Source organism: Polyergus mexicanus, unplaced genomic scaffold (assembly GCF_030449975.1).
Source record: "Polyergus mexicanus isolate NDT 795.1 unplaced genomic scaffold, iyPolMexi1.0 SCAF_10, whole genome shotgun sequence".
NCBI classification, from domain to species: domain Eukaryota; kingdom Metazoa; phylum Arthropoda; class Insecta; order Hymenoptera; family Formicidae; genus Polyergus; species Polyergus mexicanus.
In genome coordinates, this window is record NW_027223330.1 from 2,437,519 (window position 1) to 2,460,386 (window position 22,868).

The following is a 22,868-nucleotide window of genomic DNA, read 5'->3' on the forward strand; positions in this document are numbered from 1 at the left end:
AAGATGATAAGAGAGATTATGTCAGTTTTTTTTTAATTATTTGAATTAATTAATTTGATATTTAACTGTTGTTAGTTTTAATAATGAGAAATTGCATCAAATAGAATTCGCCTTTATGATTGCAATGATACAGCAGATTTTGAAAAATTGTATAATGATAAGCAAATATTTTATCGCGTAACATAAAATACTTTTTTTAGGACTACTCTTCTTCTATTTTTGCTAAGAAAAGATTGACTCTGAATTAGCTGCAGATTATATATATATATATATATATTCCTTAAAATAATTATTTAAAAATTGTTAGAATTTCAGTATTTTAGTTTTTAATACTTAATTTGACAGAATAAAGAAATTAAATTGACATTCTTGCGTCAAGTGTAAAAATAAATAGTTATAGAGACTTGTGCGTCAAAGGTACGCAAAAAATTTTGTTTCAAAGGACAATTACGCTTAGTGAGCCCAATTGTCGTATCGTGAACAATCGGACAATAATAGTGCGCGATGATGCATTCTCGCAAGTTTCCTGAACCTTTGCAATACGAGATACATGCATTATTGATTAAAACTATCATGTTCTCAATTTACGTCACGATGCACACTAATATGATATTGACCACATATATCAACAAATGGTTAAATCGATTTCTCTTTCATTAAATATGTATAGGTTCACCTGTATTCGAAGTACAGTTTATATCAGATACGTTATAGTAAAGGTATAATTTCCTAATAAAATTAATGCAAGAAATTTAAATTATTTTATTAATCTAAGGATAATCTAAATATTTTTAAATATCTTCAAAATGATGATTATGCTTCAAATTAAAATTCTATTAGTGTTTACTTGAAATTATCCCAGGGAGAAACGCAAGATTGGATATACGTCTATTAGATGTCGGAGCCATCTACTCTAAAACATCTAGAAATATATGAATTAGATGTCACGTAATTTTGTGTCATTGAATTTTTTAGACACTATTAAAACTTAATATTCACACGATAGCAGTGCGTTGTTTATGAAACACTCTTTGGGCTATAAATCACTTCTCGACATTTAATAGACATCTTATAAACCTCTAAACGTTAATGCAATATGTATGTAACATCATAATAAAAACAGAAAAAAATTTTCTTGTTGGAAAAATAATCTCATAAAACGTATTTGTGGTCATACATTATTCGCTTCATATCGTCAAGGTCGTATATTTTTGTCAATATATTATATAAGTCTGGAGATTGACGATGTTTATGGCTATATCTGATGAGAGAAAAAGATAGCATATCGTATGTCCGTTTAAATAAATGGACAAATTTCACTATATATTTGCATCTCTTAAGACTAAATTTAATGGTACGGCTTATATCTCTTCCAATTTTTTTCCATCTATGTTTTGCTCCGAAATGTGAAAAAATCTTATAATTAGTAAAAATCTTCTCTTTAAAGCACAATTTTAATGTATATAAAAATGCCTAAATTGAGAAAAAAGTATATATTATAATTTATATAAGATAATATATTTAGAAAAAAAAAAGAGAGTCATCTTTTCTTCAAATACTCCAGAATTATTTTGTAGCTTCAAAAGAAGACGTTCACTATATGTAATACGCGGATGTCTTACAAGTAATCAAGATACAGGGGCACAGTAATATGGTGTTGCAGATGATGAATAAATTGTATTGTTTCTCTTTTTTTCCTTTCTTTATAACTTTTGTTGTTTACCTTAATATTCCTATTTTTAATATTTTCTCTATTATACGCAGGGCCTTACGAAAAACGATGGCGTGACTCTATTTCTCAGATTTCTCTCTGATTGAATTCACGTATCTTCATGATGCGCCATCTGCAATAGAAGAGACAGGAATCCGGCTATGCCGGCGTCGATTACGATGCCGTTGGCAATGTTCCGAAACGGGAGAATGTGACGTAGGAAGCCGGCGCGTCGCTCAGTTTGCATTTGTGCGCGTGTCTTGTCGGCAGCGGACACGGCTTTTCTCCGGAATTTTAACCGGTGAGTATCGGCGGCGACGCACGATAAATTTAATTAAGATTTGATCGATCTTTTGTTTCTCTGGCTCAACCGACTGTGTGCGATCTAACTCGCTCCATTTTTATTAAAACGCGCAAAAATCTTGACGCGGAAAAGCGGCGAAAATCTCGAATACGCGCATGCGACATGGTAGAATGAAAGAAATTGTATGTTTTTAAATTGCACGAGATATATCTTCGAACGCGCGCCAGAGTAAATTCGGAGTGTGTTAATTGCAGTGACACTAGTCGCGGACGCTTTTTAAACAGCTGATCGGCACGCGTCGCTAAAAGTGACATTTATTGCCAATCAGCTGTTAGCGGTCTATTTCGCGGATCGCTTCGCCTTATATGCCCTATAAATATCGACTCTTTATCCTTTGAACAATTAATGTTGCCGATTTTTGGAATTTCGCGCAAATGCGTAACAGGACGACACGACTGTGTGCGCTCGAGTTACATATCCGAATCAAGTCTGAATGAAAGAGGAATCTGGGTTCGCGAGGTGGACTTATCGTAATGGATCCATGATATCTTGTTAAGTCATAGGAGAAAGGAAGAACGGAAGAGTTACGTTATATTCTTCCGGTAAGTGCGCTGCTGTTCTGGAATCTCGATTTGTGGATACAGTTAGATAGCGAATATAAGATACAATTAATATTACACACAATACATACTTGACAAATACTCAAAATCGTTAGAATATTCGGATAATATTCACGCGATACATCCGCTAAGACACGATAGACGTGATCTTCTAATCGATAAAAAGCATGCAAATTTAGAAATTATAATACAATTAAATGTCAAACACGTTATCTGACACGTTCTCGCGGTAAATATTTCGAATATAATTTGCGAAATGCGATATAAATTTATTTTATTATATCTATATTATATCTATTCTGGCTCTTAATAAGCATGCTAAATTTATTTTAATTTTATTGCATATTTTTCTATATAGCCCACTTTCGAGGTGATACGCACACCGTGTATTTTAACATGCGTAACAGCTTACAGAACTACCGTTTAGCAATTATGTATTAGCAGGTAAGATGTCTGTACGCATGAGAGTGAGATATGCTGGCGATAATCTTAAGACCTAATAATCCACAAGGTGAACTCAGCAAACGAGAGCTCTTCTTCGTATATATACTCGAAATTACGAATGACATAACAAGTAAACATCGAGCGTTTAATCGCTCGACAAATCATCCGTTATGGCGAATCGAGACATGCCTGACGTCAGACTTCTTAATGATCCTAAATTGTAATATTCATTTGGAATTCTAATCGCAATAAATAATTAAAGTTAAATGAAATTCTCAAGCTGTCCCTTGTCCCTTTCTGTCATTTTGTCCTTATAGAGAAACGAAAGATCGATCAAGTCCAGTTAACTTTAACTCAATAAACACTAATAAACATAATTATTCATGACTACAGTCTATATTTAATGAATGTCTACCAATCTGAGTGATTGATATTTTTTTCTTTTGAGAGTTAATTATTTCTTAAATCTTTTTGAAATGTGACAATAAATAACAGAGAATCGATGATAATTTCATCAATTGTTTTATAATATAGGCACGTAACTTTAACCTATACTTCGGCATGAAATTTATATTTTTATGTTTCGATTTTGATATAAAAATAATTTTTATCGCGAACTAAAAAATTTGGAGATAGGATGCATATTTGAACTTCCATTAAATTTCATTAAAATACTGACGTCATTCTTGGTATATCGATATATCTTTTAAATAAAAAATAAACCTTTAATTACTTGATAATTTGTAAGATTCAGTTCAGTGTATAATCAAATTTTTAATTAATGTAATGTAAATAATAAGATTTCTATTTAACATAATGATAAATAATTATCATATTATTCATTTATCATTAAGTCACAAAAGTAAGTGATCGCAATTCAAGTAGATGACGATAAAAATATTAATTATTGAAACAATTATTGGAACAATCAGAATTAATCAAAAATTAAAATATGTTTTAGACGAATTCTATAATTTGTAACAGAATTCACAGGAAAATTATGAATTCTATTCATATGCATACGTTAAGATATGATCAAGTAACATAAAATTATTCTATTGTATTATAATAGAATTTTATCTTGAATTTAGTCGTGAATTATAAGACGTCCACATCGAGCTTGATAAATAATTTAATTGTTCTTTGCGAAAGAGATGTGATGAAATTGATAATTCATATATATTCTATCAATTGGAACTCGTTGAAAAATAAAATGAGAGGATTTTTTATTTTTTTTTCTAATAATTTTGTCGTAAAAAAATTAAATTTGATTAATTTTCACAATATTCTTGTCGTTCCATGTATGTCTCTTATGATTCATCGTAATGTAAGTTGACTCAGAGATATTTTTTTAACTATGACAAGCACTTGCTTATTACGTGCCTTGTATAATACATGTAATAATAAGCGTAGACTCGAATACAAGAATGAATATGCAGTTCTTCCTAAACTTATGTACGATGGATAATCCTGAAATCCTAGCATTCTATATGTTTCTTTATTGTTTAAGAAATTAATTTAATTAATTAAAAAGAGCGTTTCCTTTTCCTTTTTTCATGCTATTCTAAAATTCTTCTACAGAGCAATATTTATAAGCATGCATTTTCTTTGTTCATTAACAATATAATGTAATATAATGACTGCATTGAATTTGAATTTGTTTCGCGTGATATCATAATTCCTTTGGCTCTCTTTTTTTATACTATTTTATATTCGCATTTGTCTAACAAGACTTTGAGATAGTGTTAATAAAAAGTTCCCTGGAATGAAAACTGGCAGAATGAAGAACCGGCCGTGAACTAAATTCCGATTAAACGCAGAGGGTTACAATGAAACGAAGACGATACTGTAGGAACGGATAGATTGGGTCACTTCGTAAATTGTAGAACTAAATTGCCGTCACACGACGGGACGCTTGTCTTCTGCAACAATACTTCTCTCGTCTATCGATCGCGACAATATTAGAGAAAGTGCGGTACAGGATTATCTAATTTACACTTCTTGCCTTAATGCATTTCTGTCACGAAAATGATAATGCGCGTGCGCATTTAATTATCTTTTATTACATTAGAGTCCAATACACTTTGTAAAATTTGCTCATATATCGACAGAGTTTAAGAGTTTAAAAACGTGTTTTTTATGTACATATTTAAATATATTTAATTATACTTTATTATATATATATTTTGTCTTTTAATTTAATAACCATTTGCAATGGATCTTTCCTATATGATGACATATTTAAAACATATTGCAAAGTTGATTCGAATGACCCGATCAATTTGATTCACTGCTTATCGACTTTGATTATTCATATATATATATATGTATCGTAGTTAGACGTTAGTTTCACATTAAAAAATCGTTTAACATCCAATAAGATAAATGAGTTGAAACGATTGTAGAATGATAGTACGTTTGCACGTCCGTTTCTTTTTTTTTTTTCTTGCGTCATCGCATTCGCAATTGAATAACTTTACTACCTATATCAAACTGTGGATGCTACTTTGACACTAAAATCATCGCTATTTATATATCCTTTGACTTTAATTGACTGCGTAGATTAATCCATAATTTAATCGGTGTAAAATTCGGGACATAACAACGCAGCGAAAATTGATCATATTCTCAATATTTTGTATTGATTGTCGATTTTTGTACAAAAGTATCGAAATAATTTAAGATAAAATATAAGAAAAGAGAACAAAGAAGTTTTAAGTTTCTTATCCAAATATCGAAAATAATTCAGATATCGAAACAAGGCATTTTTTTATAATCGAGCTTAATATACTTCTTATATTTTTTATATTAATATCATATTTATATTAGTATATTGTGAACAAGAAGCCTTAATTTCTCCTTACTTATTTAAATTTCTATCAATTCTTATTTATTATCTTACTTAATTCTTAATCACTCTATCACACAAGAGAAGACTAATCAAAGTTTATTAGGAAACGTTCTTCTACGCGATAACACTTAATTTAATTCTCTTCTAGTCGCCTGTAACATTACCAATTATTTCTATTTCCACGCGTTGCAAATTAAATTAATTTTTATCATATAGGATTTTAATTACAAAAACTGTATAACGTTTTTTATATGAACAATGTTATATGAACTTGTTATATGAACATATAATTCTCGAAGCAAGATAACATGATTATAGGTATACAGATATAGAAGATAAATTTGTCGATGACACACCTTGTACATACATCGGTCGCTTCGTAACGGTGAATTTCCAATGAAATTATTACGCGACGCGGGAGAACCAAAAAAAAGTTTGTGTTATATCGACTCTTCAATTGGAAAGAACTCGCATTCGCTCTTCCGGTGAACACACTCAACGAGGTTATTTATATCTCATTACAAAAATACACGCTCCACGCACATGTGAAGGAATAGGAAACCGAGAACTTTATCTAAGACTTTTGACGTCATTACATTAGAGTTACAATAATTGTTTCGTTAAAACAAGAGATAATTTTATAATCTTCTAAAACCTTTCTATAATGCATGGTAAAATTAACAGCGTAATATTCTATAATGTATGCTAAAATTAACAGCCTCGAGAATATTCTCCGAAGGACAACATGCCGCATTATTACGAAATAAGTTACGTCGTTGTTCTTTTGACGGTGAGAACGAATAGATGTAGTAGTGAGTCACGTCGAAATTATAATATCGTTCAGTTCGATAATGATTTATTACGCGATCAATTTATAGGACAGGGTATCGATACTTGCACACGCGATCTATATTGTCTCCACGATTATTAATCCTTCTTCGCTATCGCTTGATAAGGTTTCTGTAAGCACAGGTGTGTGGAATCACAGCTATCTATCTCGAAAAATAATTACAATATTATGATAAGAAATGTCTCGTAGAAGCAATTATCCAATATTTTTAACTTGCCAGCAACATATATGCTTCCTCTTAATCGATATATTTCGTAATCTATGTAAAATATGTATATTTCTTCATTTAAAAGTAAAAGTAAATCAGCTTCAGCTAATTAATCGAATCGGTTCGTGTTGGCAGTTTAAAGAACAGAACAATTTTTTATTTGATTATAAAAAAAGTCTACAATGTACTGTATTAAAATAGAAAGTTTAAAAAATCGTGTTTTATAACAATATAATTTTTGTGTGAACGTTTCAGCAAGATAGCTTGTCACTATTTATTAAAAATAAATCGCGCGCGCAATTATACAAAATACATAATATCGAAAGATAAGAATGTAAACATCTTTATACCGATAAGAAAATCAAATCCATTCCCTTTACTATACTTATAATCTATAGCGCCATTGAAACGACGCATTTACCTCATTTCCGCCGATATAACGGGTGTGCGGCGCGAATCTATCCAACTTTAAAATACAATTTTATTCTCCAATGTATAAATTAGATATCTAATTAATTTTTATATCATATATATATATTGTAAATTATATAATTAATTTATATAAAGAGAAAAATAGCAGAATATAAAATAATTTTTATAATAATAATATAAAATAATTTTTTAAAGAAAATCAGCTAAAATAAATATATTTTCAATTTTTAGGATTATTAAAATTATAGAAAATTTCAAATAATTTAAGTTAATAATTTCGTATAAGAGCAAAAATGTGTGTGTGTGTGCGCGCGCGCGCGAGCACGATGCAAAATGATATTACACCGTTGCGTGATTAGTTCGCGAACAATTCAATGAATTAAAAAGCAAATAATATAATTTAACAAAAGGAGGTCAGTAGGGAAGAATAAAATATTACGCTGCGACAGAACGTCGTATTTCTACATACGTTTATCATTGTCAAAGGTTGAAAGTATGATATTCGAAATCGGTGTATTTGCGAACGAGAAAATATCGATCGTATGTATTTGTTCGTAATTGTTGAGGAGCAGATATCGCACGATTCGTGTTCTGAATCCCGCGGATCAATTTTCGCAATTAGATAACGAGTTATATTTAATGTTACGCGTATGATAATAGTCATTATGTTACATTGTGTGTATATTGTATGCCTACATACAAATACTGTTTGAAATCTAATATAATTATTCCATTAAATACGTTGGCAAAATATTATTTATGACGATAATTATAAAAATATATAAAATTTCAGTAACGCATGTATTATATAAAAAAATTAAAATGATATATATTTATGTGAAAAAATTAATAGGACAGAGTAGATATAGACATGCACATACACACGCATGCGCGTGGCATATTATTTTAATGGAAACAAATGTACTTTAATTAATACTCAAATTAAACGTGATTTAATTATTGATAAAGACTATTAAAGCTACAAAAAAAAAAGAGATCATCTAAGGTCAAAATTTTTATATGATGTGCGCAACATTTATTATGTAACGGAAAAAAATTGATTGATGTAATTCCGAATAGATCAAAAGAGTTCTTATAATGGTTTCGGTCCACATGATTAAACCGATCGCGAAATGTCTAAATTTGATAACAGTTTCTTATGTGAAAAAATATTTCTCGCTTTCATGTGAAACACAAAAATCTTTTACTTTGTAATTTTTTTAAACAACGTGGATGCAAATAGATAGAAATCTTATCCTTTAATTAATCTTAGATACATTTAATTTTAGTTTAAAGGCAAGATGTGTGTGTGTGTGTGTGTGTGTGTGTTAAGGAATATTTGATGTCTTTCAACATCATTAACGTCTATTCAAAATGCTATCGAGAGCTCGTTTGAGATTCTTTCGCTATAATCTTTCTCTTACTACAGATCCAAGGGTTTCATGTAGATAGCATTCTACATTCGAAACAAATATATACGCTCTATATAATCGACTTTGTGCGATTATTCGTCAATTATTCGACCATAAATTCTCGCGTTAAATAAATTGATATTATATAGTATATAATCTATATATAATAAATTTTGAAATTTTGAAATTCAATCATACTATAATTTTGTAGACAAAATATGCGCGCATTTCTTATATTATATAATGATATAACGAAATATTGATATTTACTATACTATATGATTATTAATCGTAATGTATAAAAAGGTATTATTAACGCCTAACGAGTATATAGATGCAAAATAGGACGAGGATGGTCGGCGTGGATTACATCACGTTTTGTCATAAATCTTTTCGTCGTGTTTTGCTTAGCCTCGATGCATTGTGAGCGGAATATAAGATCAGTCGACCGAAAAATGTATCACATAACGCCCGTTTATGACAACCATCGGAATACTGAGAATATGACCGAGTCTTGGCGACATGGACGCTATTATTGCGACGCAACGCGACGCGAAAGCGCATTTTCCTGAGCACTCGGGAAGGCCGATCGATCGAATTCCTAGTTAACCAAGAAAGGGCTGAAAGAGAGACGAAAAAACGTGTGAAAAAGAAAGTATTATTTATCTTAAATATTTATAAAGTCTAAATTCAGAGATATAAATTCAGATACATATCAATTATAATAAAGTTTACATTATACTGCAATTTTTAAAATTTATTATACGCTGCAATTAACGTTATTTTAAAATCTTGAAATTGCTTAAGTTTTTCACACTCTTTCGTGAACATCACGAAGGCACAGAGGTCGAATAACGAATTTAAAACTAATTTTAATTCTAATTTCACACATGTGTATGATAAAAAAACGCAACGAATTATTTTCGAGTTGAAGTTTGTCGATCGATAGGTCGGTTCTCTTGTCATTGTCTCAAAGTTTGACATTAGCGCTCAGATGAATAATCAAATATCAATAGATATTGCATCATAATATAAGACTATAGACCTTCGGACAAACGTAAATCACATCATCGCGACAACAACAAAAAATCTATTAAGATTAAAAAGCTTCATTTCATAATTTTTACGTAAGTCTGATACAAAAGTTTAAAAACAGAGTTTATTATTTCAAAATTATAATCTCCTTTAAGATTGCGTGGACTTGTAATTATAAGAATAACAATGTATGTATATGTCAATGAATATATATATATATATATATATGTGTGTGTGTGTGTGTGTGTGTGTGTGTGTGTGTGTGTGTGTGTGATAGTCAGTTATCGTTATGAGAAACAATTATTTGATTTTTATTATATGCTGTGCTTATGTAATGTATACAACATTACTGCGCTTTAAGCGATAGAGTCATTTTACTGCACTGTTATCGTCTCTTACAAATTAGATTGCCAAGTATATTCATTGGATTTTCATTTTATGAGTTCGTTTTTTTTTTTTTAGTTCTTTTGTGCCGTTATAGGACGATTTTGCGTCGCAATAGGAGCTCATATTACGAAAATATTGTACGGCGTATTGGCATTTGCTCATTCGTATGTATCGTTATGTATTATTATATATTTACGTTTCTGATGATAAAACAGATAAATAGATTTTTCGTATTATTATTGTTATTTGATAAAAGAGAAAAATGCTTTTATCAAATAATATTTTGATTGATATAAAAAAATCATGTGCGCGCGCGCGCACGTATGAGTTAATATATTTTGTCATTTTGTGTGTTATCAATATATTTTTCCGAGATTACGAATTTTTAATGTAATTTTTTTTTATATGTTCTACGAATATAGATAATTTCAACATCAATAAGGGGAAATCGATAATTATAAAAAGTTAATCTGTATTAATGTGGATAATTGATCAAGTTAAATACAACCGAGTTAATTAAACAAGACAGAATGACGAGAGATTAAATAAAAATAGATATAACAATTTATTATTATATAATAATAATAATAATAATAAGCGGAATAAATAATCTCTCTTGTTCAAATTTCGCAGAATACGTGGGAATAGATAATCTTATCGTGACACACACAAACCAGTTGACATTATCAGTGATCAATATGTTACGAAATATACAGTCAAGTGAATTATTTATTTCGTTTTTAGAATATTTCATGTGAAATTTGTCGAGAGGATTTTTAAAATCATATAAGAGTTATTCTTTAAAATATTTCGATATTAATTTTGATAACGTTCTTTAATAATTGTGAAATTTTCCGTGCTATCGACGCATTATCGAGAAAGAGATATTAAGCGTATACATTTTTTTTTTCAGAGTACGAATTTAGAATTTCGTTCGAACTTTATACGAGGTTCGTTTCTATCAGTTTCACGTGATATAACAACGCAACCGATAAATCGCGTCACGCGTATTGGTCAATCTCGAGAAAGCTACTTGAAATGCAGAGTAGCGGTTGAGTCGATTCGCGTGCCGGAAGATCGACGGCGGGCTTATCGGCGTCAGATAATCCCCGGATGTGCTTACGAGAGTATCGCGAAGAAACGCGGTTTCATTGAGGATGTCGCCAAACGAGGAGAGGACACCGCCGACGATGGGCACCACGCCGGTGATGGATACTTGCAGCGCGACGCTTAAGAGAAGACAGATTACGAACGTAGACGAGGCGATAGCCGAGAAGGACGATGAGTCAACGATCAAGATCGTTTATGTACCGCGTATAAAGTGGCTGGATCTCAGCGCGCAAATCTTCATACACGCTGGTTTTCTCTACGGGCTGTACCTGGTACTCACGCAAGCGAAATTGCTTACGACGCTATGGGGTGAGAGAAATTTTCCTCAAATTCATATTTTCATTTACCGTTCGTCATACACTTCCGACCTTCGCAATTTTAATATTCTAATATGAATATCGACTCGCTTGAAAAGCATATTCGTTATACCCTTTTTTTTTTTTTTTTTAACCGCAGTGTCATATAATTTTTTTATATGAATATCTTTTCGCAATTTTTACAGACCGCGTAATAATCGTGTTCTAAGATAAGGATTTTTGCGTTTCGAACATCTGGCGCAAGTCTAGAAATAAAAATAATCGATATATATATATATATACCATATAACGCGATATTTATTTATTTGACCTTACAATCTAATTAAATCATCCTGTTAATCTTATTAATCATCTATGAGAGTTTATAAAAACAACTAATATCGTTTCATATATCGAAATACCGAATAAATGATGATTAATATCTTTGTCTATCATGCGTTATTTTTTATTTTAAAATTTTACGTTATAATCGAGATTTATGCTTAATGATTTTATATAATAATTTGAGTTTGAATACCTTTTATTTTTCAATATTGTAATTTAATTATAATGATTTTATAATTTAATTATGTAACGCGTAAATTGATATTGTGTGTGATGTTGGAAATAATTAGTTTTTTGTTTGATGGCAATATACAAGAATATAAGTCGTCTGTAATTTCACATCGTTTGCGATTTAATCATGATTCATGATACATAATACCGGAGTGCTGTAATACTGGCGCCATAAGAACGCTACTATATCGAAAATAATTACATCGGTTTTACTTACGAACATATTATTTTTAAAACGCAATTTGCGTTTTGAACGAAACTAATAATGTAATAGACAATTTAATGTGATTTAGCTGTTATATATAAAGTTTTTCTTGTAAATTATTTTGCATACAAGGTATCGAGAGTCGTATGGTGTATTGAAAAATTATTTTATAATAATTATTAATAATCTTGTGAAAAAAAAAGAAAATTGCGAGAAAATTTATATAAAAAACAAGTCGATCTTTCTTATTTCTATCTGTTGTCGTATTTTTTTCTATACTCTTAATCGCAATGTAAATTTGCAGTTTCTCGCTCTTTCGCTCTGTTTATTCTCCACGTATAAATCGAAACGTTTATCGGTGTAGCCATAAAAGCTGGTCTAGCTAAAGCATCGTCATACATATGCAAGCGCCAAAGAGACGCCGGGCGCCTGAAAATAAATTCACAGCAATCCGGATATAATTTATCCGGATATTCTACGGAGCTTGAATCACGCACGGCATTGGTCTTGAAAAATGAATGACAGGATGAAAATACGCGCGACGCATACGATGAAATTACGGGCGATAATACGATAACGGGACGTATAATTATACGCAAACGCACGTGTTTGTGTTCGATTGTCATTTATAGCCGGCAAGCCCGCCGGCGTCAAACGGAAAAGTAAACCGCGATAACAATACCGTATTTTGAATTTTTACATTCGCGGTGACAACATTTCACGTCACGACAAATATATCTTTTCGTTCTTGGTAATTGAAGGACGTGAGAAATAAATGCTGATAACGTTGCACAAATGAATTAACTTATTTATCTCAATTACTTATTTTTCACTTATTATGCTTATTACTTTTTTGTGAGCTTTGAAAATAGTCTATCTTATAAAAATCAATATTAAAAGTGCACAAAAGAAGATATGAAAATATTTGAAATAAGAAAACGGGTTCAATATATACCGTACGATGAAGAGAGAAACGGAGTTATAATGGCTTAAAAAGTTGTCACGTATATATATATATATGTGTATGTGCGTGTGCGCGTCAAGAATTTTGAATCATTACAAATAATGAATAAAATTGCAAAATTCAATTCTTAATAAATGAGTCCTTCATACTTCAATCTCGTTGCTCCACTTTAATTATCCGAATGTGTACATTTTTGAATATACATTTTGATGGATATGTGCTTTTTATGGTTTATAGTGTTTATAACGATTTATACGTCCGGCTTTGGAATTACGGCTGGCGTTCATAGATTATGGTCGCACAAAGCTTACAAAGCAAAGTGGCCCCTGCGTCTGCTTCTAGTCTTCCTCTTTACGATAACAGGACAGGTACATAAGCTCTTACATAATGACCATAATATATTCTTGTGTGTTTTTTTTTTCGTTACTACTAGAAGGATAATTGACATAACTACATTCTTAAACTTTCGTCCAAAATATATAACTCAAACTTAAATATCTTACATTTTGACGCATATTTCGCATTATATCAGTATGTAATATATTTATCAGCGATATATTTAAAAGTTAATGATTTTTTAAAGACTCTTTTTAACGATACTCTTTTTATACAGAAAGATGTGTACACATGGGCATTGGATCACAGGGTGCATCACAAATACAGTGAAACCGACGGGGATCCGCATGACGTGAGGAGAGGTTTCTTTTTCGCTCATGTCGGCTGGCTTTTTATGACACCCCATCCCGATGTCGTTGACAAGCGCAAGGCAGTCGACATGAGTGACTTAGAAGCGGATTCCATAGTTATGTGGCAGAAAAGGCAAATGGCTTACATTTATTCATTCACATTGTTCGCTTTCAGCGCGTCATATGAAATGAAATATATGAAAATACATAAAAAAACGATATATATATATATATACATATATATCAGAAAGAGACGTCTTTATTATCATTTTTATATCGTTTAGAAATTCCGCTTCATTATTTCCTTCTCGTTGTCAGTCGTAATATGATAAATTTTACATTATTTAATTTATCTCGCAGATTGTACATCCCTCTATTCGCGCTCCTGACCATTGGATTACCGGTGACTGTTCCTTGGTATTTCTGGTCGGAATCGCTGTGGACCTCGTTCTGGGTAAACTTCAACTTCCGCTTCTGCATAAATTTGAACATAGCTTTCTGCGTCAACAGTGTGGCGCACATGTGGGGACAGAAACCCTATGACAAGTACGTATTGAATCATGTACCTATCTGAAAAAATAACCGTGATCATTTTCTCGCACAATGGAACGATCGAGAATTGGCAATTATTTAATCCGATAAATTTTTTTCGCACGATACAAATTCCGTCTAAAATGTCAGCCGTTTAATGACGATTCACTCGTATAGGTACATTTCACCGGTCGAGAATGTTGCGGTATCGATTGCAGCACTCGGCGAGGGATATCACAATTATCATCATGTATTTCCATGGGATTATAAGACTAGCGAGCTGGGCACTTACTTCAATATCACTACCGGTTTTATCGACACGTTCGCACAGATTGGCTGGGCCTACGATCGGAAATATGTCTCGCCGGGGATGATCCGTCGCAGAGCCAACCGATGCGGCGATGGGAGTCACGTCTGGGGTTACGGCGATCTCGACATCTCGGAGGATGATCTGAACGAGTTGAATATGATGAAATGATGAATAATCACGAATTGTGAGAACGTAAAAGCGCATCATGATCCCTTTCGGATGGACCGAAAATATATTGAGAAGCAACGTTTCCTACGATTATCATACGTGTACCATTTCAAGTCTGTCGCAGAAACAAGTAGGAGTGGAGTAAATCTGAGATTTATGACTTTCTGTGATTTTTAATTGAACGCCCAAAGTACTGTACCGTCGAAAAATATTTATACAATATGATTATGGTTATTTAATGTTTTAATCGATAAAAGCGCACAGTTGACCCTCGATTATAATCCGCGAGCAGAAAATTAATCTTTAATCGCATGAAAAGCATAGATTGAAGACCATTCAAAAAATTTATTATAATTAACAAAAAAATTAAAATTTATTTGTTATTTATTTAGAAAATCTATATCGAGTTATTATTTGAAATGAGAAGGTAATAAATCGTGTCTTGACAAAATATTTAAACAACATGATAAATTACTAATTCGTATAATCGAGAGTTCATCGATTGCGATATAAGAGGCCATTGTTTATATATACAATATATAATACGTATATAATTGTATTTATTACAAACTTATGTGCAATATAAAAAATTTCTACTTTACTGTAATGCAAAGTACAAATATTAATGTAAAAAAAATCAAGCACGTTATTGTATACTGGTATATTTTTCGATACATTTATATATTCTTAGAATACTTTCTTTTAAACATTCAGTAAAGAAATAATACTCAAAATTTTCTAAGTTTAATAATAGTTAACATAAAGATGATGTTTGAATTAGTTACATATATATATAGTCATTTCAATAAAAAATCAGAAATGAAAAAACTACAACATTTTGTTAAGATAATGTTCTGGATAAATCTTTTCTGTACTTCAAATATATTGTAATAAAACAAAAAGTTTTACTAAAAATATAATGATAAAATATATAAAAGTAATTGAGATGTAGACGAAACATTTTCCTACAATTTTAACCATATTCTTTCAATTTTTAAAGAGTTTTAATTATCAACAACGTTAATTATTTTTCCCATAATCGTATAATCGTTCGATAATAGGTATACTATCAGATTTTCGGAAACGAAAAATTGCGATATCCTTTGAAATATTTGAGCGCTTTGAGAGATTTTTTTTTTTTTTTTTTATAACTTGTGTGATAATGCCCAAAACATTAATCGAAAAGCTGATGTTAGATGCGATGTTAAAAATGAATGTTGCACTACGAATGGGAATATCTCTTTAATAGAATATGCGTCGAAAATTTTACGCAATTACTGCGTCTCACTTTTATTTCAATCAGATAATCAAAATTATTCTGACAAATAATCGCAATTTTGCGCATCGTGTCCAGATTGGCAAAATTATTTTTATTCTCTGTGTGAACAAAATGCATACATAAATAACGTAATATGTTGTTAACAATTGAACGAATCGCAATTGCGCGATATTGTATTATTATCATTCAATTAATTAAATCGGCGCGATCGACGTTGTTAAATTGTATAATATGAAAAATCTCCAAATTTTTTTTTTTAAAAGATACAGGATGGTTTTATAAATACAAGAAAATAAAATAAATATCACCAGTGGATTAATATTAATATACGTCAATTAAAACATGTATCTTATCATTGAGAATTAAAAGGATATGAATGACATATGTACACATTTATTTTCTATTCGTAGAAAATGCTCGAAATTACACCGACGTTATAATCGCGTGTGTGAGTAACTAAAACGTACGAAATAAATTTGTGTGAGCAGTTTAGTTTGTGAGACATAAATCACTTGTACGCGATAAGAAAGTCGATGACAGGTGGACACGTAAATAAACCTGGTATTTCACACTTTCGGTGTGAAATGCGACATCTAAACGATTGGAAATTGTGAAAGAAGTCTCGGTAAATTTTTTGTTTTAGTTTTTTTTTTATCTCTGCGTATCAAGTTTCGAGGAAGTCGAACGGTGCTCGCGCCTACTCGCTCGAGCGTGCCTTTTATTAAGGAATTGGGAATAAGATAAGGCGAGAAGGATACAACAAGGATGCGAGAAGGATGCGAGAGAGAAGTCCGGAACGCCAATATGTTTTGCGAGACGACGAAATCCGAGTTTCTCTATTGGATCGAGAATCGAAACAGCTATGATTATTGGTTGTCGATCGCGAGTCCGCGTGGAGTATTTAGGATTTAGCTCAGCAGTGTCCGCGTGAATTACTTAGCTTAGGAAATTCGGAACGTCACACTGATTATGAAATATATGCTCGCGAAATGCAATGATTTTCCCGTTTCCAATTTTTTTAAATTAAATTATGCAAATAGAATGACTATGATTATTGATCATCGATTTATGTTTCCGCACGAATTAATTATTATACATTAATATATGTACATGCTAAAGCCATGCTAAAGTCCTTGTGCTTGCTTACTTGCAATTATTTCAATTTATATGATAATTTCGATATTTATACAATACATACTCATACGCCCTTAATAAAGAATTCGTTAAACATACAATGAAAAGATTGAAAAAAAATGCGTTTCTTATCATGTCGAAAATTATTACAGTCATTCGACGCTATGTCTTTTTTGCTTCTATTTGATTGACAAAAATAATATAATAATTATAATTAGACTATCTCTCTTAGCCCGACTCTTCCTCTTCGACCTGTCCGGCATGGATGACCCTACCGGTAACTTGATTAACATTATTAACGTTTATTAATACATTAAATAAAATATAAATAATATAAAGCACATCCCCCATTTCTGACACATTTTAGCTTTAAAGCACAAAATTCTTTGCTCTAATTAATCAATTAAATGATTACTCAAAGTATTTCATTAATTAATCTAATAATTCAAGTACTCCTAATAACCCAAGACAAAGTATATAGTATATGACGTTATTAATCGGTGTCAAAACGATCAAACTTGGTTCTTTCGAAAACATTATATACGTTACCGCCGGCATAGCTCTCAGATTCATTAGAATATTCAAACCTCCTCATCCGGCAAATGCCTTCGTTAAAGTGGAGATACTATCGAGGAGGAAAAATTTTTCTTTTAATTTTTCTTTAATATACAGGTTTCTTTTTTTTTAATAAATAAGTTATACAAATTTGTCAAATAAAAAATATAAAACACAAAGAATTATATAAGATGTATATAGTAATATACAATATAATTACAAATTATATATAATGTATTGTATAATTACAAAATATATCATAAAAAATTTCAAAATATATTGTACAAAGTATATTACAAAGTATATTACAAATACATATTATAAAATGTATTATAAAATGTAAAGTATATAATGTAAAGTAAAAGTGTAATAAAATATATAATGCAAAATTTTAATATAAAATATAATTAAAAATGTAATATAAAATAATTTATTACACGGAATTACACGAAAATGTCCGAAATATTCGTATAATACAGAATTCACTAGAAATTTTTAGATCTGATATAGTTGATAAACAACGATTAATGCGATATTTATGATTAATAATCAACATATCTGCAAATAGTTTCCTCAAAGAAACCAAAAACTGATGTTAATATCCCAAGTGCCTAGAAATAGTTTCTCAACAAAAAACCAAAAATTATATTAATAGTTAATTATTAAAATATATTCGTTCGTAACCATAATTTTTTTTATCAAAAAAGTCAACAAGAATATACAAACTGATAGCAATTAGAAATTAGTAAAAAAATACAAATCTATATACAATAGCTATATCCATGTTTTAATCTACTGTTAAGTCTTTCTTTTTCGTAAAACAATAATAATATTAATAATGATACAAGAACTAAATTAAAGAAGAAATAAATTAAAACAATGTACGATTCTCGAAATGCTTATTTCCATTTTTTATAATTTTTTTAATGATTTATTTCCCAATTACTTTATACCTACAATTTACTTTACATATAAATTCAAATTGAAATAAATTTTGTTTTTTCTTAATTATACTGTCACTTAGTTATCTTGCATTTAACTTAATAATCGTTTTCAAAGAGCTTTTTTTACATATCTTTTTTATAAATATACGCGTTTCATAGACATGACTATCAAATTTCGAGAAAAAAAAAAAAAATTTCGTGACGAATGAGAAACAAGAAATTTTATAAAGATATCTTTGTTTGAGAAATTCATTATATATCATGTCTGTGCATGATCGACAAACGGCAACAAGGAAATGACTAGGAAAAATTTTTGTTGATAATGAAATTCGGAATGGGGTCGTAAGGCCGAAACATCCTCAGCGACGCTTTTGCTGTATAGTATCTTTCCGACCTTCCAGAAGCGCGTTTCAATGTGGCACTGAACGTAACTGTTTCGATAAGTAAGATATCATAGATTATTTATTTTATATAAAAGAGAAGGCACATATGTCTTTCTCACACTTATACGTTTGTTCGTAATTATTTTTTAATATTTCTATTTTTATATATAATTATAAGATATTCAACAATTTTATCGTAGCTAAAATTTTTTATTTTTTTTTAAAATTTTTAAATAGCTCAGTCAGTTCCTATATATACGATAATTTACCGATACACTTACGTATAAAATTTTATGTATTTTATATGTAAGATAAAAACTTCGATATTTTATATAAAATTTTAATCTTTCTTATAATACCATGTAATAAATCTCATTTTACTTTTTATTAATGCAACTTTTCAGCAATGACAAAATAATTATTTATTACGATTCGAGACGTAATAATTATTCATTATGATTGTTAGTATCAATTGCTATCAAATGGTAATTAATTTCTTACATAAATATCCATACGCGTTCTTTCTGTCGACAGAATCTTTAATTGTGATATATCGATATGAAGGCAATCAAGGAACAGAACAACATTAATAACAAAATAGGAAAGCAATCTATAAGATGGATCTTTGTCCTTTTTTACGTTTATCTTCACGTTCTTGGTATTATCGGAATGTATTTTTTATTCACCAGAGCGAAATGGATGACGGTATTTTACTGTGAGTATATCGCATATTTACTATATAGAACTACGATCGAAAAATCGTGTATAAATATAATTAGTTGATTTTCTATTCTAGATCATTTTATTTTGGAATTATATTGGTATAAGAATCTTATTGTGTACAAAAAGAATGTTGACATTGTTAGTTAGCGATTATTGTAACTAAATATTCCGTTAGATAAAAAAATATGATTCAAATACAATATATTTTTCAAACTTCCTTTTCAAACTTTCTTTTTCAGATTTCTTATGCCGATATATCTTCTTTTTCGCAACGTGTGAATGATTTTCTTTTCTCGATAAAATCTGATGATTATTTGACGTTTTGATATTTTGCTGATTTCAGTTTTATTTCTCGTCACCATCTCATTAATAGGATTAACAACGGGTGCGCATCGATTATATGCGCATCGTACTTTTGCCGCAATATGGCAAGTTAGACTCTTTATTATGCTAGCGCATACTCTTGCAGGCGTGGTGAGTTCAAAGATTTATGTACTAAAATATTTAGATTGATATTGTATTAATATCTGAATGATTCATATATTGTTATATAATAAACGCTAACTTAATATGTATCTCTCTGTAGATCAATGCAAGATTAAACATAAGCGTTTGCGATAGGAAATGACTACGCAGAAATTGTACAATAGAGAACAAAATTAAAATTGGAATTATTTTTTGAAATTTTTAATCTTGCATTTACTCCAATAAAATTTTTTTATGTTAAATACATAAAAAATTATGATAAAAAATGTAAATTATAAAAATAATTATAAAAATCTGTTGTTTTCAGGGTCCGATACACGAAAGTGTGTTTTGGCATAGAATGCATCACAGATATTATTGTACCGAAAGAGATCCGTATAATCATAAAAAAGGATTTCTTTATTCTCATTGCATTAGCAATCTTTTATCAGCACCTTCTGACATAAAAGCGTATGCAAGAGACATTGACATGCGCGATATAGAAGAAGATGGATACGTTTGGACACAACGAAAGTACGTCCTATTTTTCGATATGACTCATATTTTATATAGAAATTTTATCTAGAACATATAGCACATTTTTTTAAATAAAAAATAATAATATATAATTACATGTATAAACAATTTTTCTGGCATACATTATTCATAATTTATTGTTATATTCTATTATATATGGAATTATATATTTCAAAATTTGTAATATAAATATATTGCGCAGGTTTTATTGGATACTCTTCATTGTGTTTGGACTATTACTACCTACGAACGTACCTATTGAATACTGGAATGAATCGATAATTAACTCTATTCTGATCATTGGGGCAGGACGACTGATGATAACTACCCATATTGCCTGGCTTGTAAACAGCGCCTTGCTGATTTGGGGTCTAGAAAAAGGAGCTAAGTTAATATCTCTTTTTGATACCATCTCACTTTTTTACAAACTCCTTGTCAAGATGCCAAAGAGTCACGCTACTATCATTATTGATAGGGACGGTATATATTACAAGTAGCACTTAACGAAATCTGACGAGAATATTTTGTTAAAAACTTTATGTATGAATTATTATTTTGTCAAAGATATAAAAAAAATATACATTCTCTAAATTTAAATCGGTTTTCTTTTTATTTTTTAAATAAAAAGATAATATATTGTAATATATGATATTGTGATCTCATAATGTACAGTTTCTTGTACATTTCAGTTACATACTTTTCTCGATTTAATATATTAATAAAACACATTATATACCTATATAATCTTACAAAAATAGTCTATATTAAAAATGTTTGTATTGATAAAATTTCCCATATAGAAGCATTTATGTATTTCTTCTTATCTTTCTTGACAAATATACCATATATTTTATATATTTTCTCTTTTCGTGATTTAATATTAATCTTATGCACAGCAAGTTAATTTCGCTCGATTCTAACATTTGACATTTACATTCCAGATTTCCGGTCGACGATAACTCTGTTTTTTTTGTATCAAAGTCATACTGGTTAAATTATCACTATTTAGTTGCATGGGATTTTAAAAATGACGAATTTGGTAATTACAACGCGGGTTTCGCAACATTCATCGTCAAAATGTTGCGCGAACTCGGATGCATCAATGAGATGACAACCACCACCAGCAAAGATGTACGAGATGCTCTTTGTAAGATGGCCACGTCGGAGACGACGTTAAAAAGAGCTATGACAGAAATGCAAAAAAACGCGGAAGCAGTTGCTTATAAACAGAAGCTAATGTATCACCACTAGAGATATAAATTTACAAGCGTTTCGCAAATTAATATAGATTGATATGTAATAGGGATTTTTTCGTAAATTTCAATTAAAATAGTAAATATTTTATACATTTTTTTTTTTGCAACGACTTAGCAATGGTGGAGATAGCAATGATAGTTATTTTGATGTAATTTGACGTCAAAATGACCACTGTTTTGTTACCTGGGAATGTATACAAAACATCTTATTAAAATCATGAAACACCATAAAATGTATATAATTTATATACATCAATCACAATCCGCCCGTAACATATTATTTCTGAAATAAAATATACAGAATGACATCCATTGAAAAATAAATTTGTTGACTAATAAAAAGATTAATCATTAAATTTAAATATCAAATAATCTACATTGTATTTTCAACGTCATAGAATCTTTACATTGCTGCAACTGACGATGTATAACGATTTAACGTTATAAAAGCAAGATGCAAATGTTAAATAAAAAGACACAAAAAGTAACATG

The 22,868-nt window shown here is 30.1% G+C and overlaps 2 protein-coding genes across 2 annotated transcripts; both read left to right on the forward strand.

The window, feature by feature from the left end:
* The first annotated feature begins 1,916 nt into the window (after positions 1–1,916).
* On the forward strand, positions 1,917–15,948 carry LOC138937102 (acyl-CoA Delta-9 desaturase). Its single transcript, XM_070303025.1, is given in 8 exon segments — positions 1,917–2,012; positions 10,330–10,418; positions 11,168–11,673; positions 13,643–13,773; positions 14,019–14,224; positions 14,452–14,637; positions 14,800–15,085; positions 15,088–15,948. Coding segments are annotated over 6 exon segments (1,104 nt in total). The 5' UTR covers positions 1,917–2,012; positions 10,330–10,418; positions 11,168–11,411; the 3' UTR covers positions 15,121–15,948.
* Positions 15,949–19,406: 3,458 nt separating this feature from the next.
* LOC138937104 (acyl-CoA Delta-9 desaturase) lies at positions 19,407–22,777 on the forward strand. Its single transcript, XM_070303030.1, has 6 exons — positions 19,407–19,455; positions 19,930–20,110; positions 20,462–20,592; positions 20,912–21,117; positions 21,323–21,508; positions 22,062–22,777. Exons 2-6 carry the CDS (start codon positions 19,954–19,956, stop codon positions 22,369–22,371), a joined length of 990 nt encoding a protein of 329 aa, XP_070159131.1. The 5' UTR covers positions 19,407–19,455; positions 19,930–19,953; the 3' UTR covers positions 22,372–22,777.
* Positions 22,778–22,868: the final 91 nt, after the last annotated feature.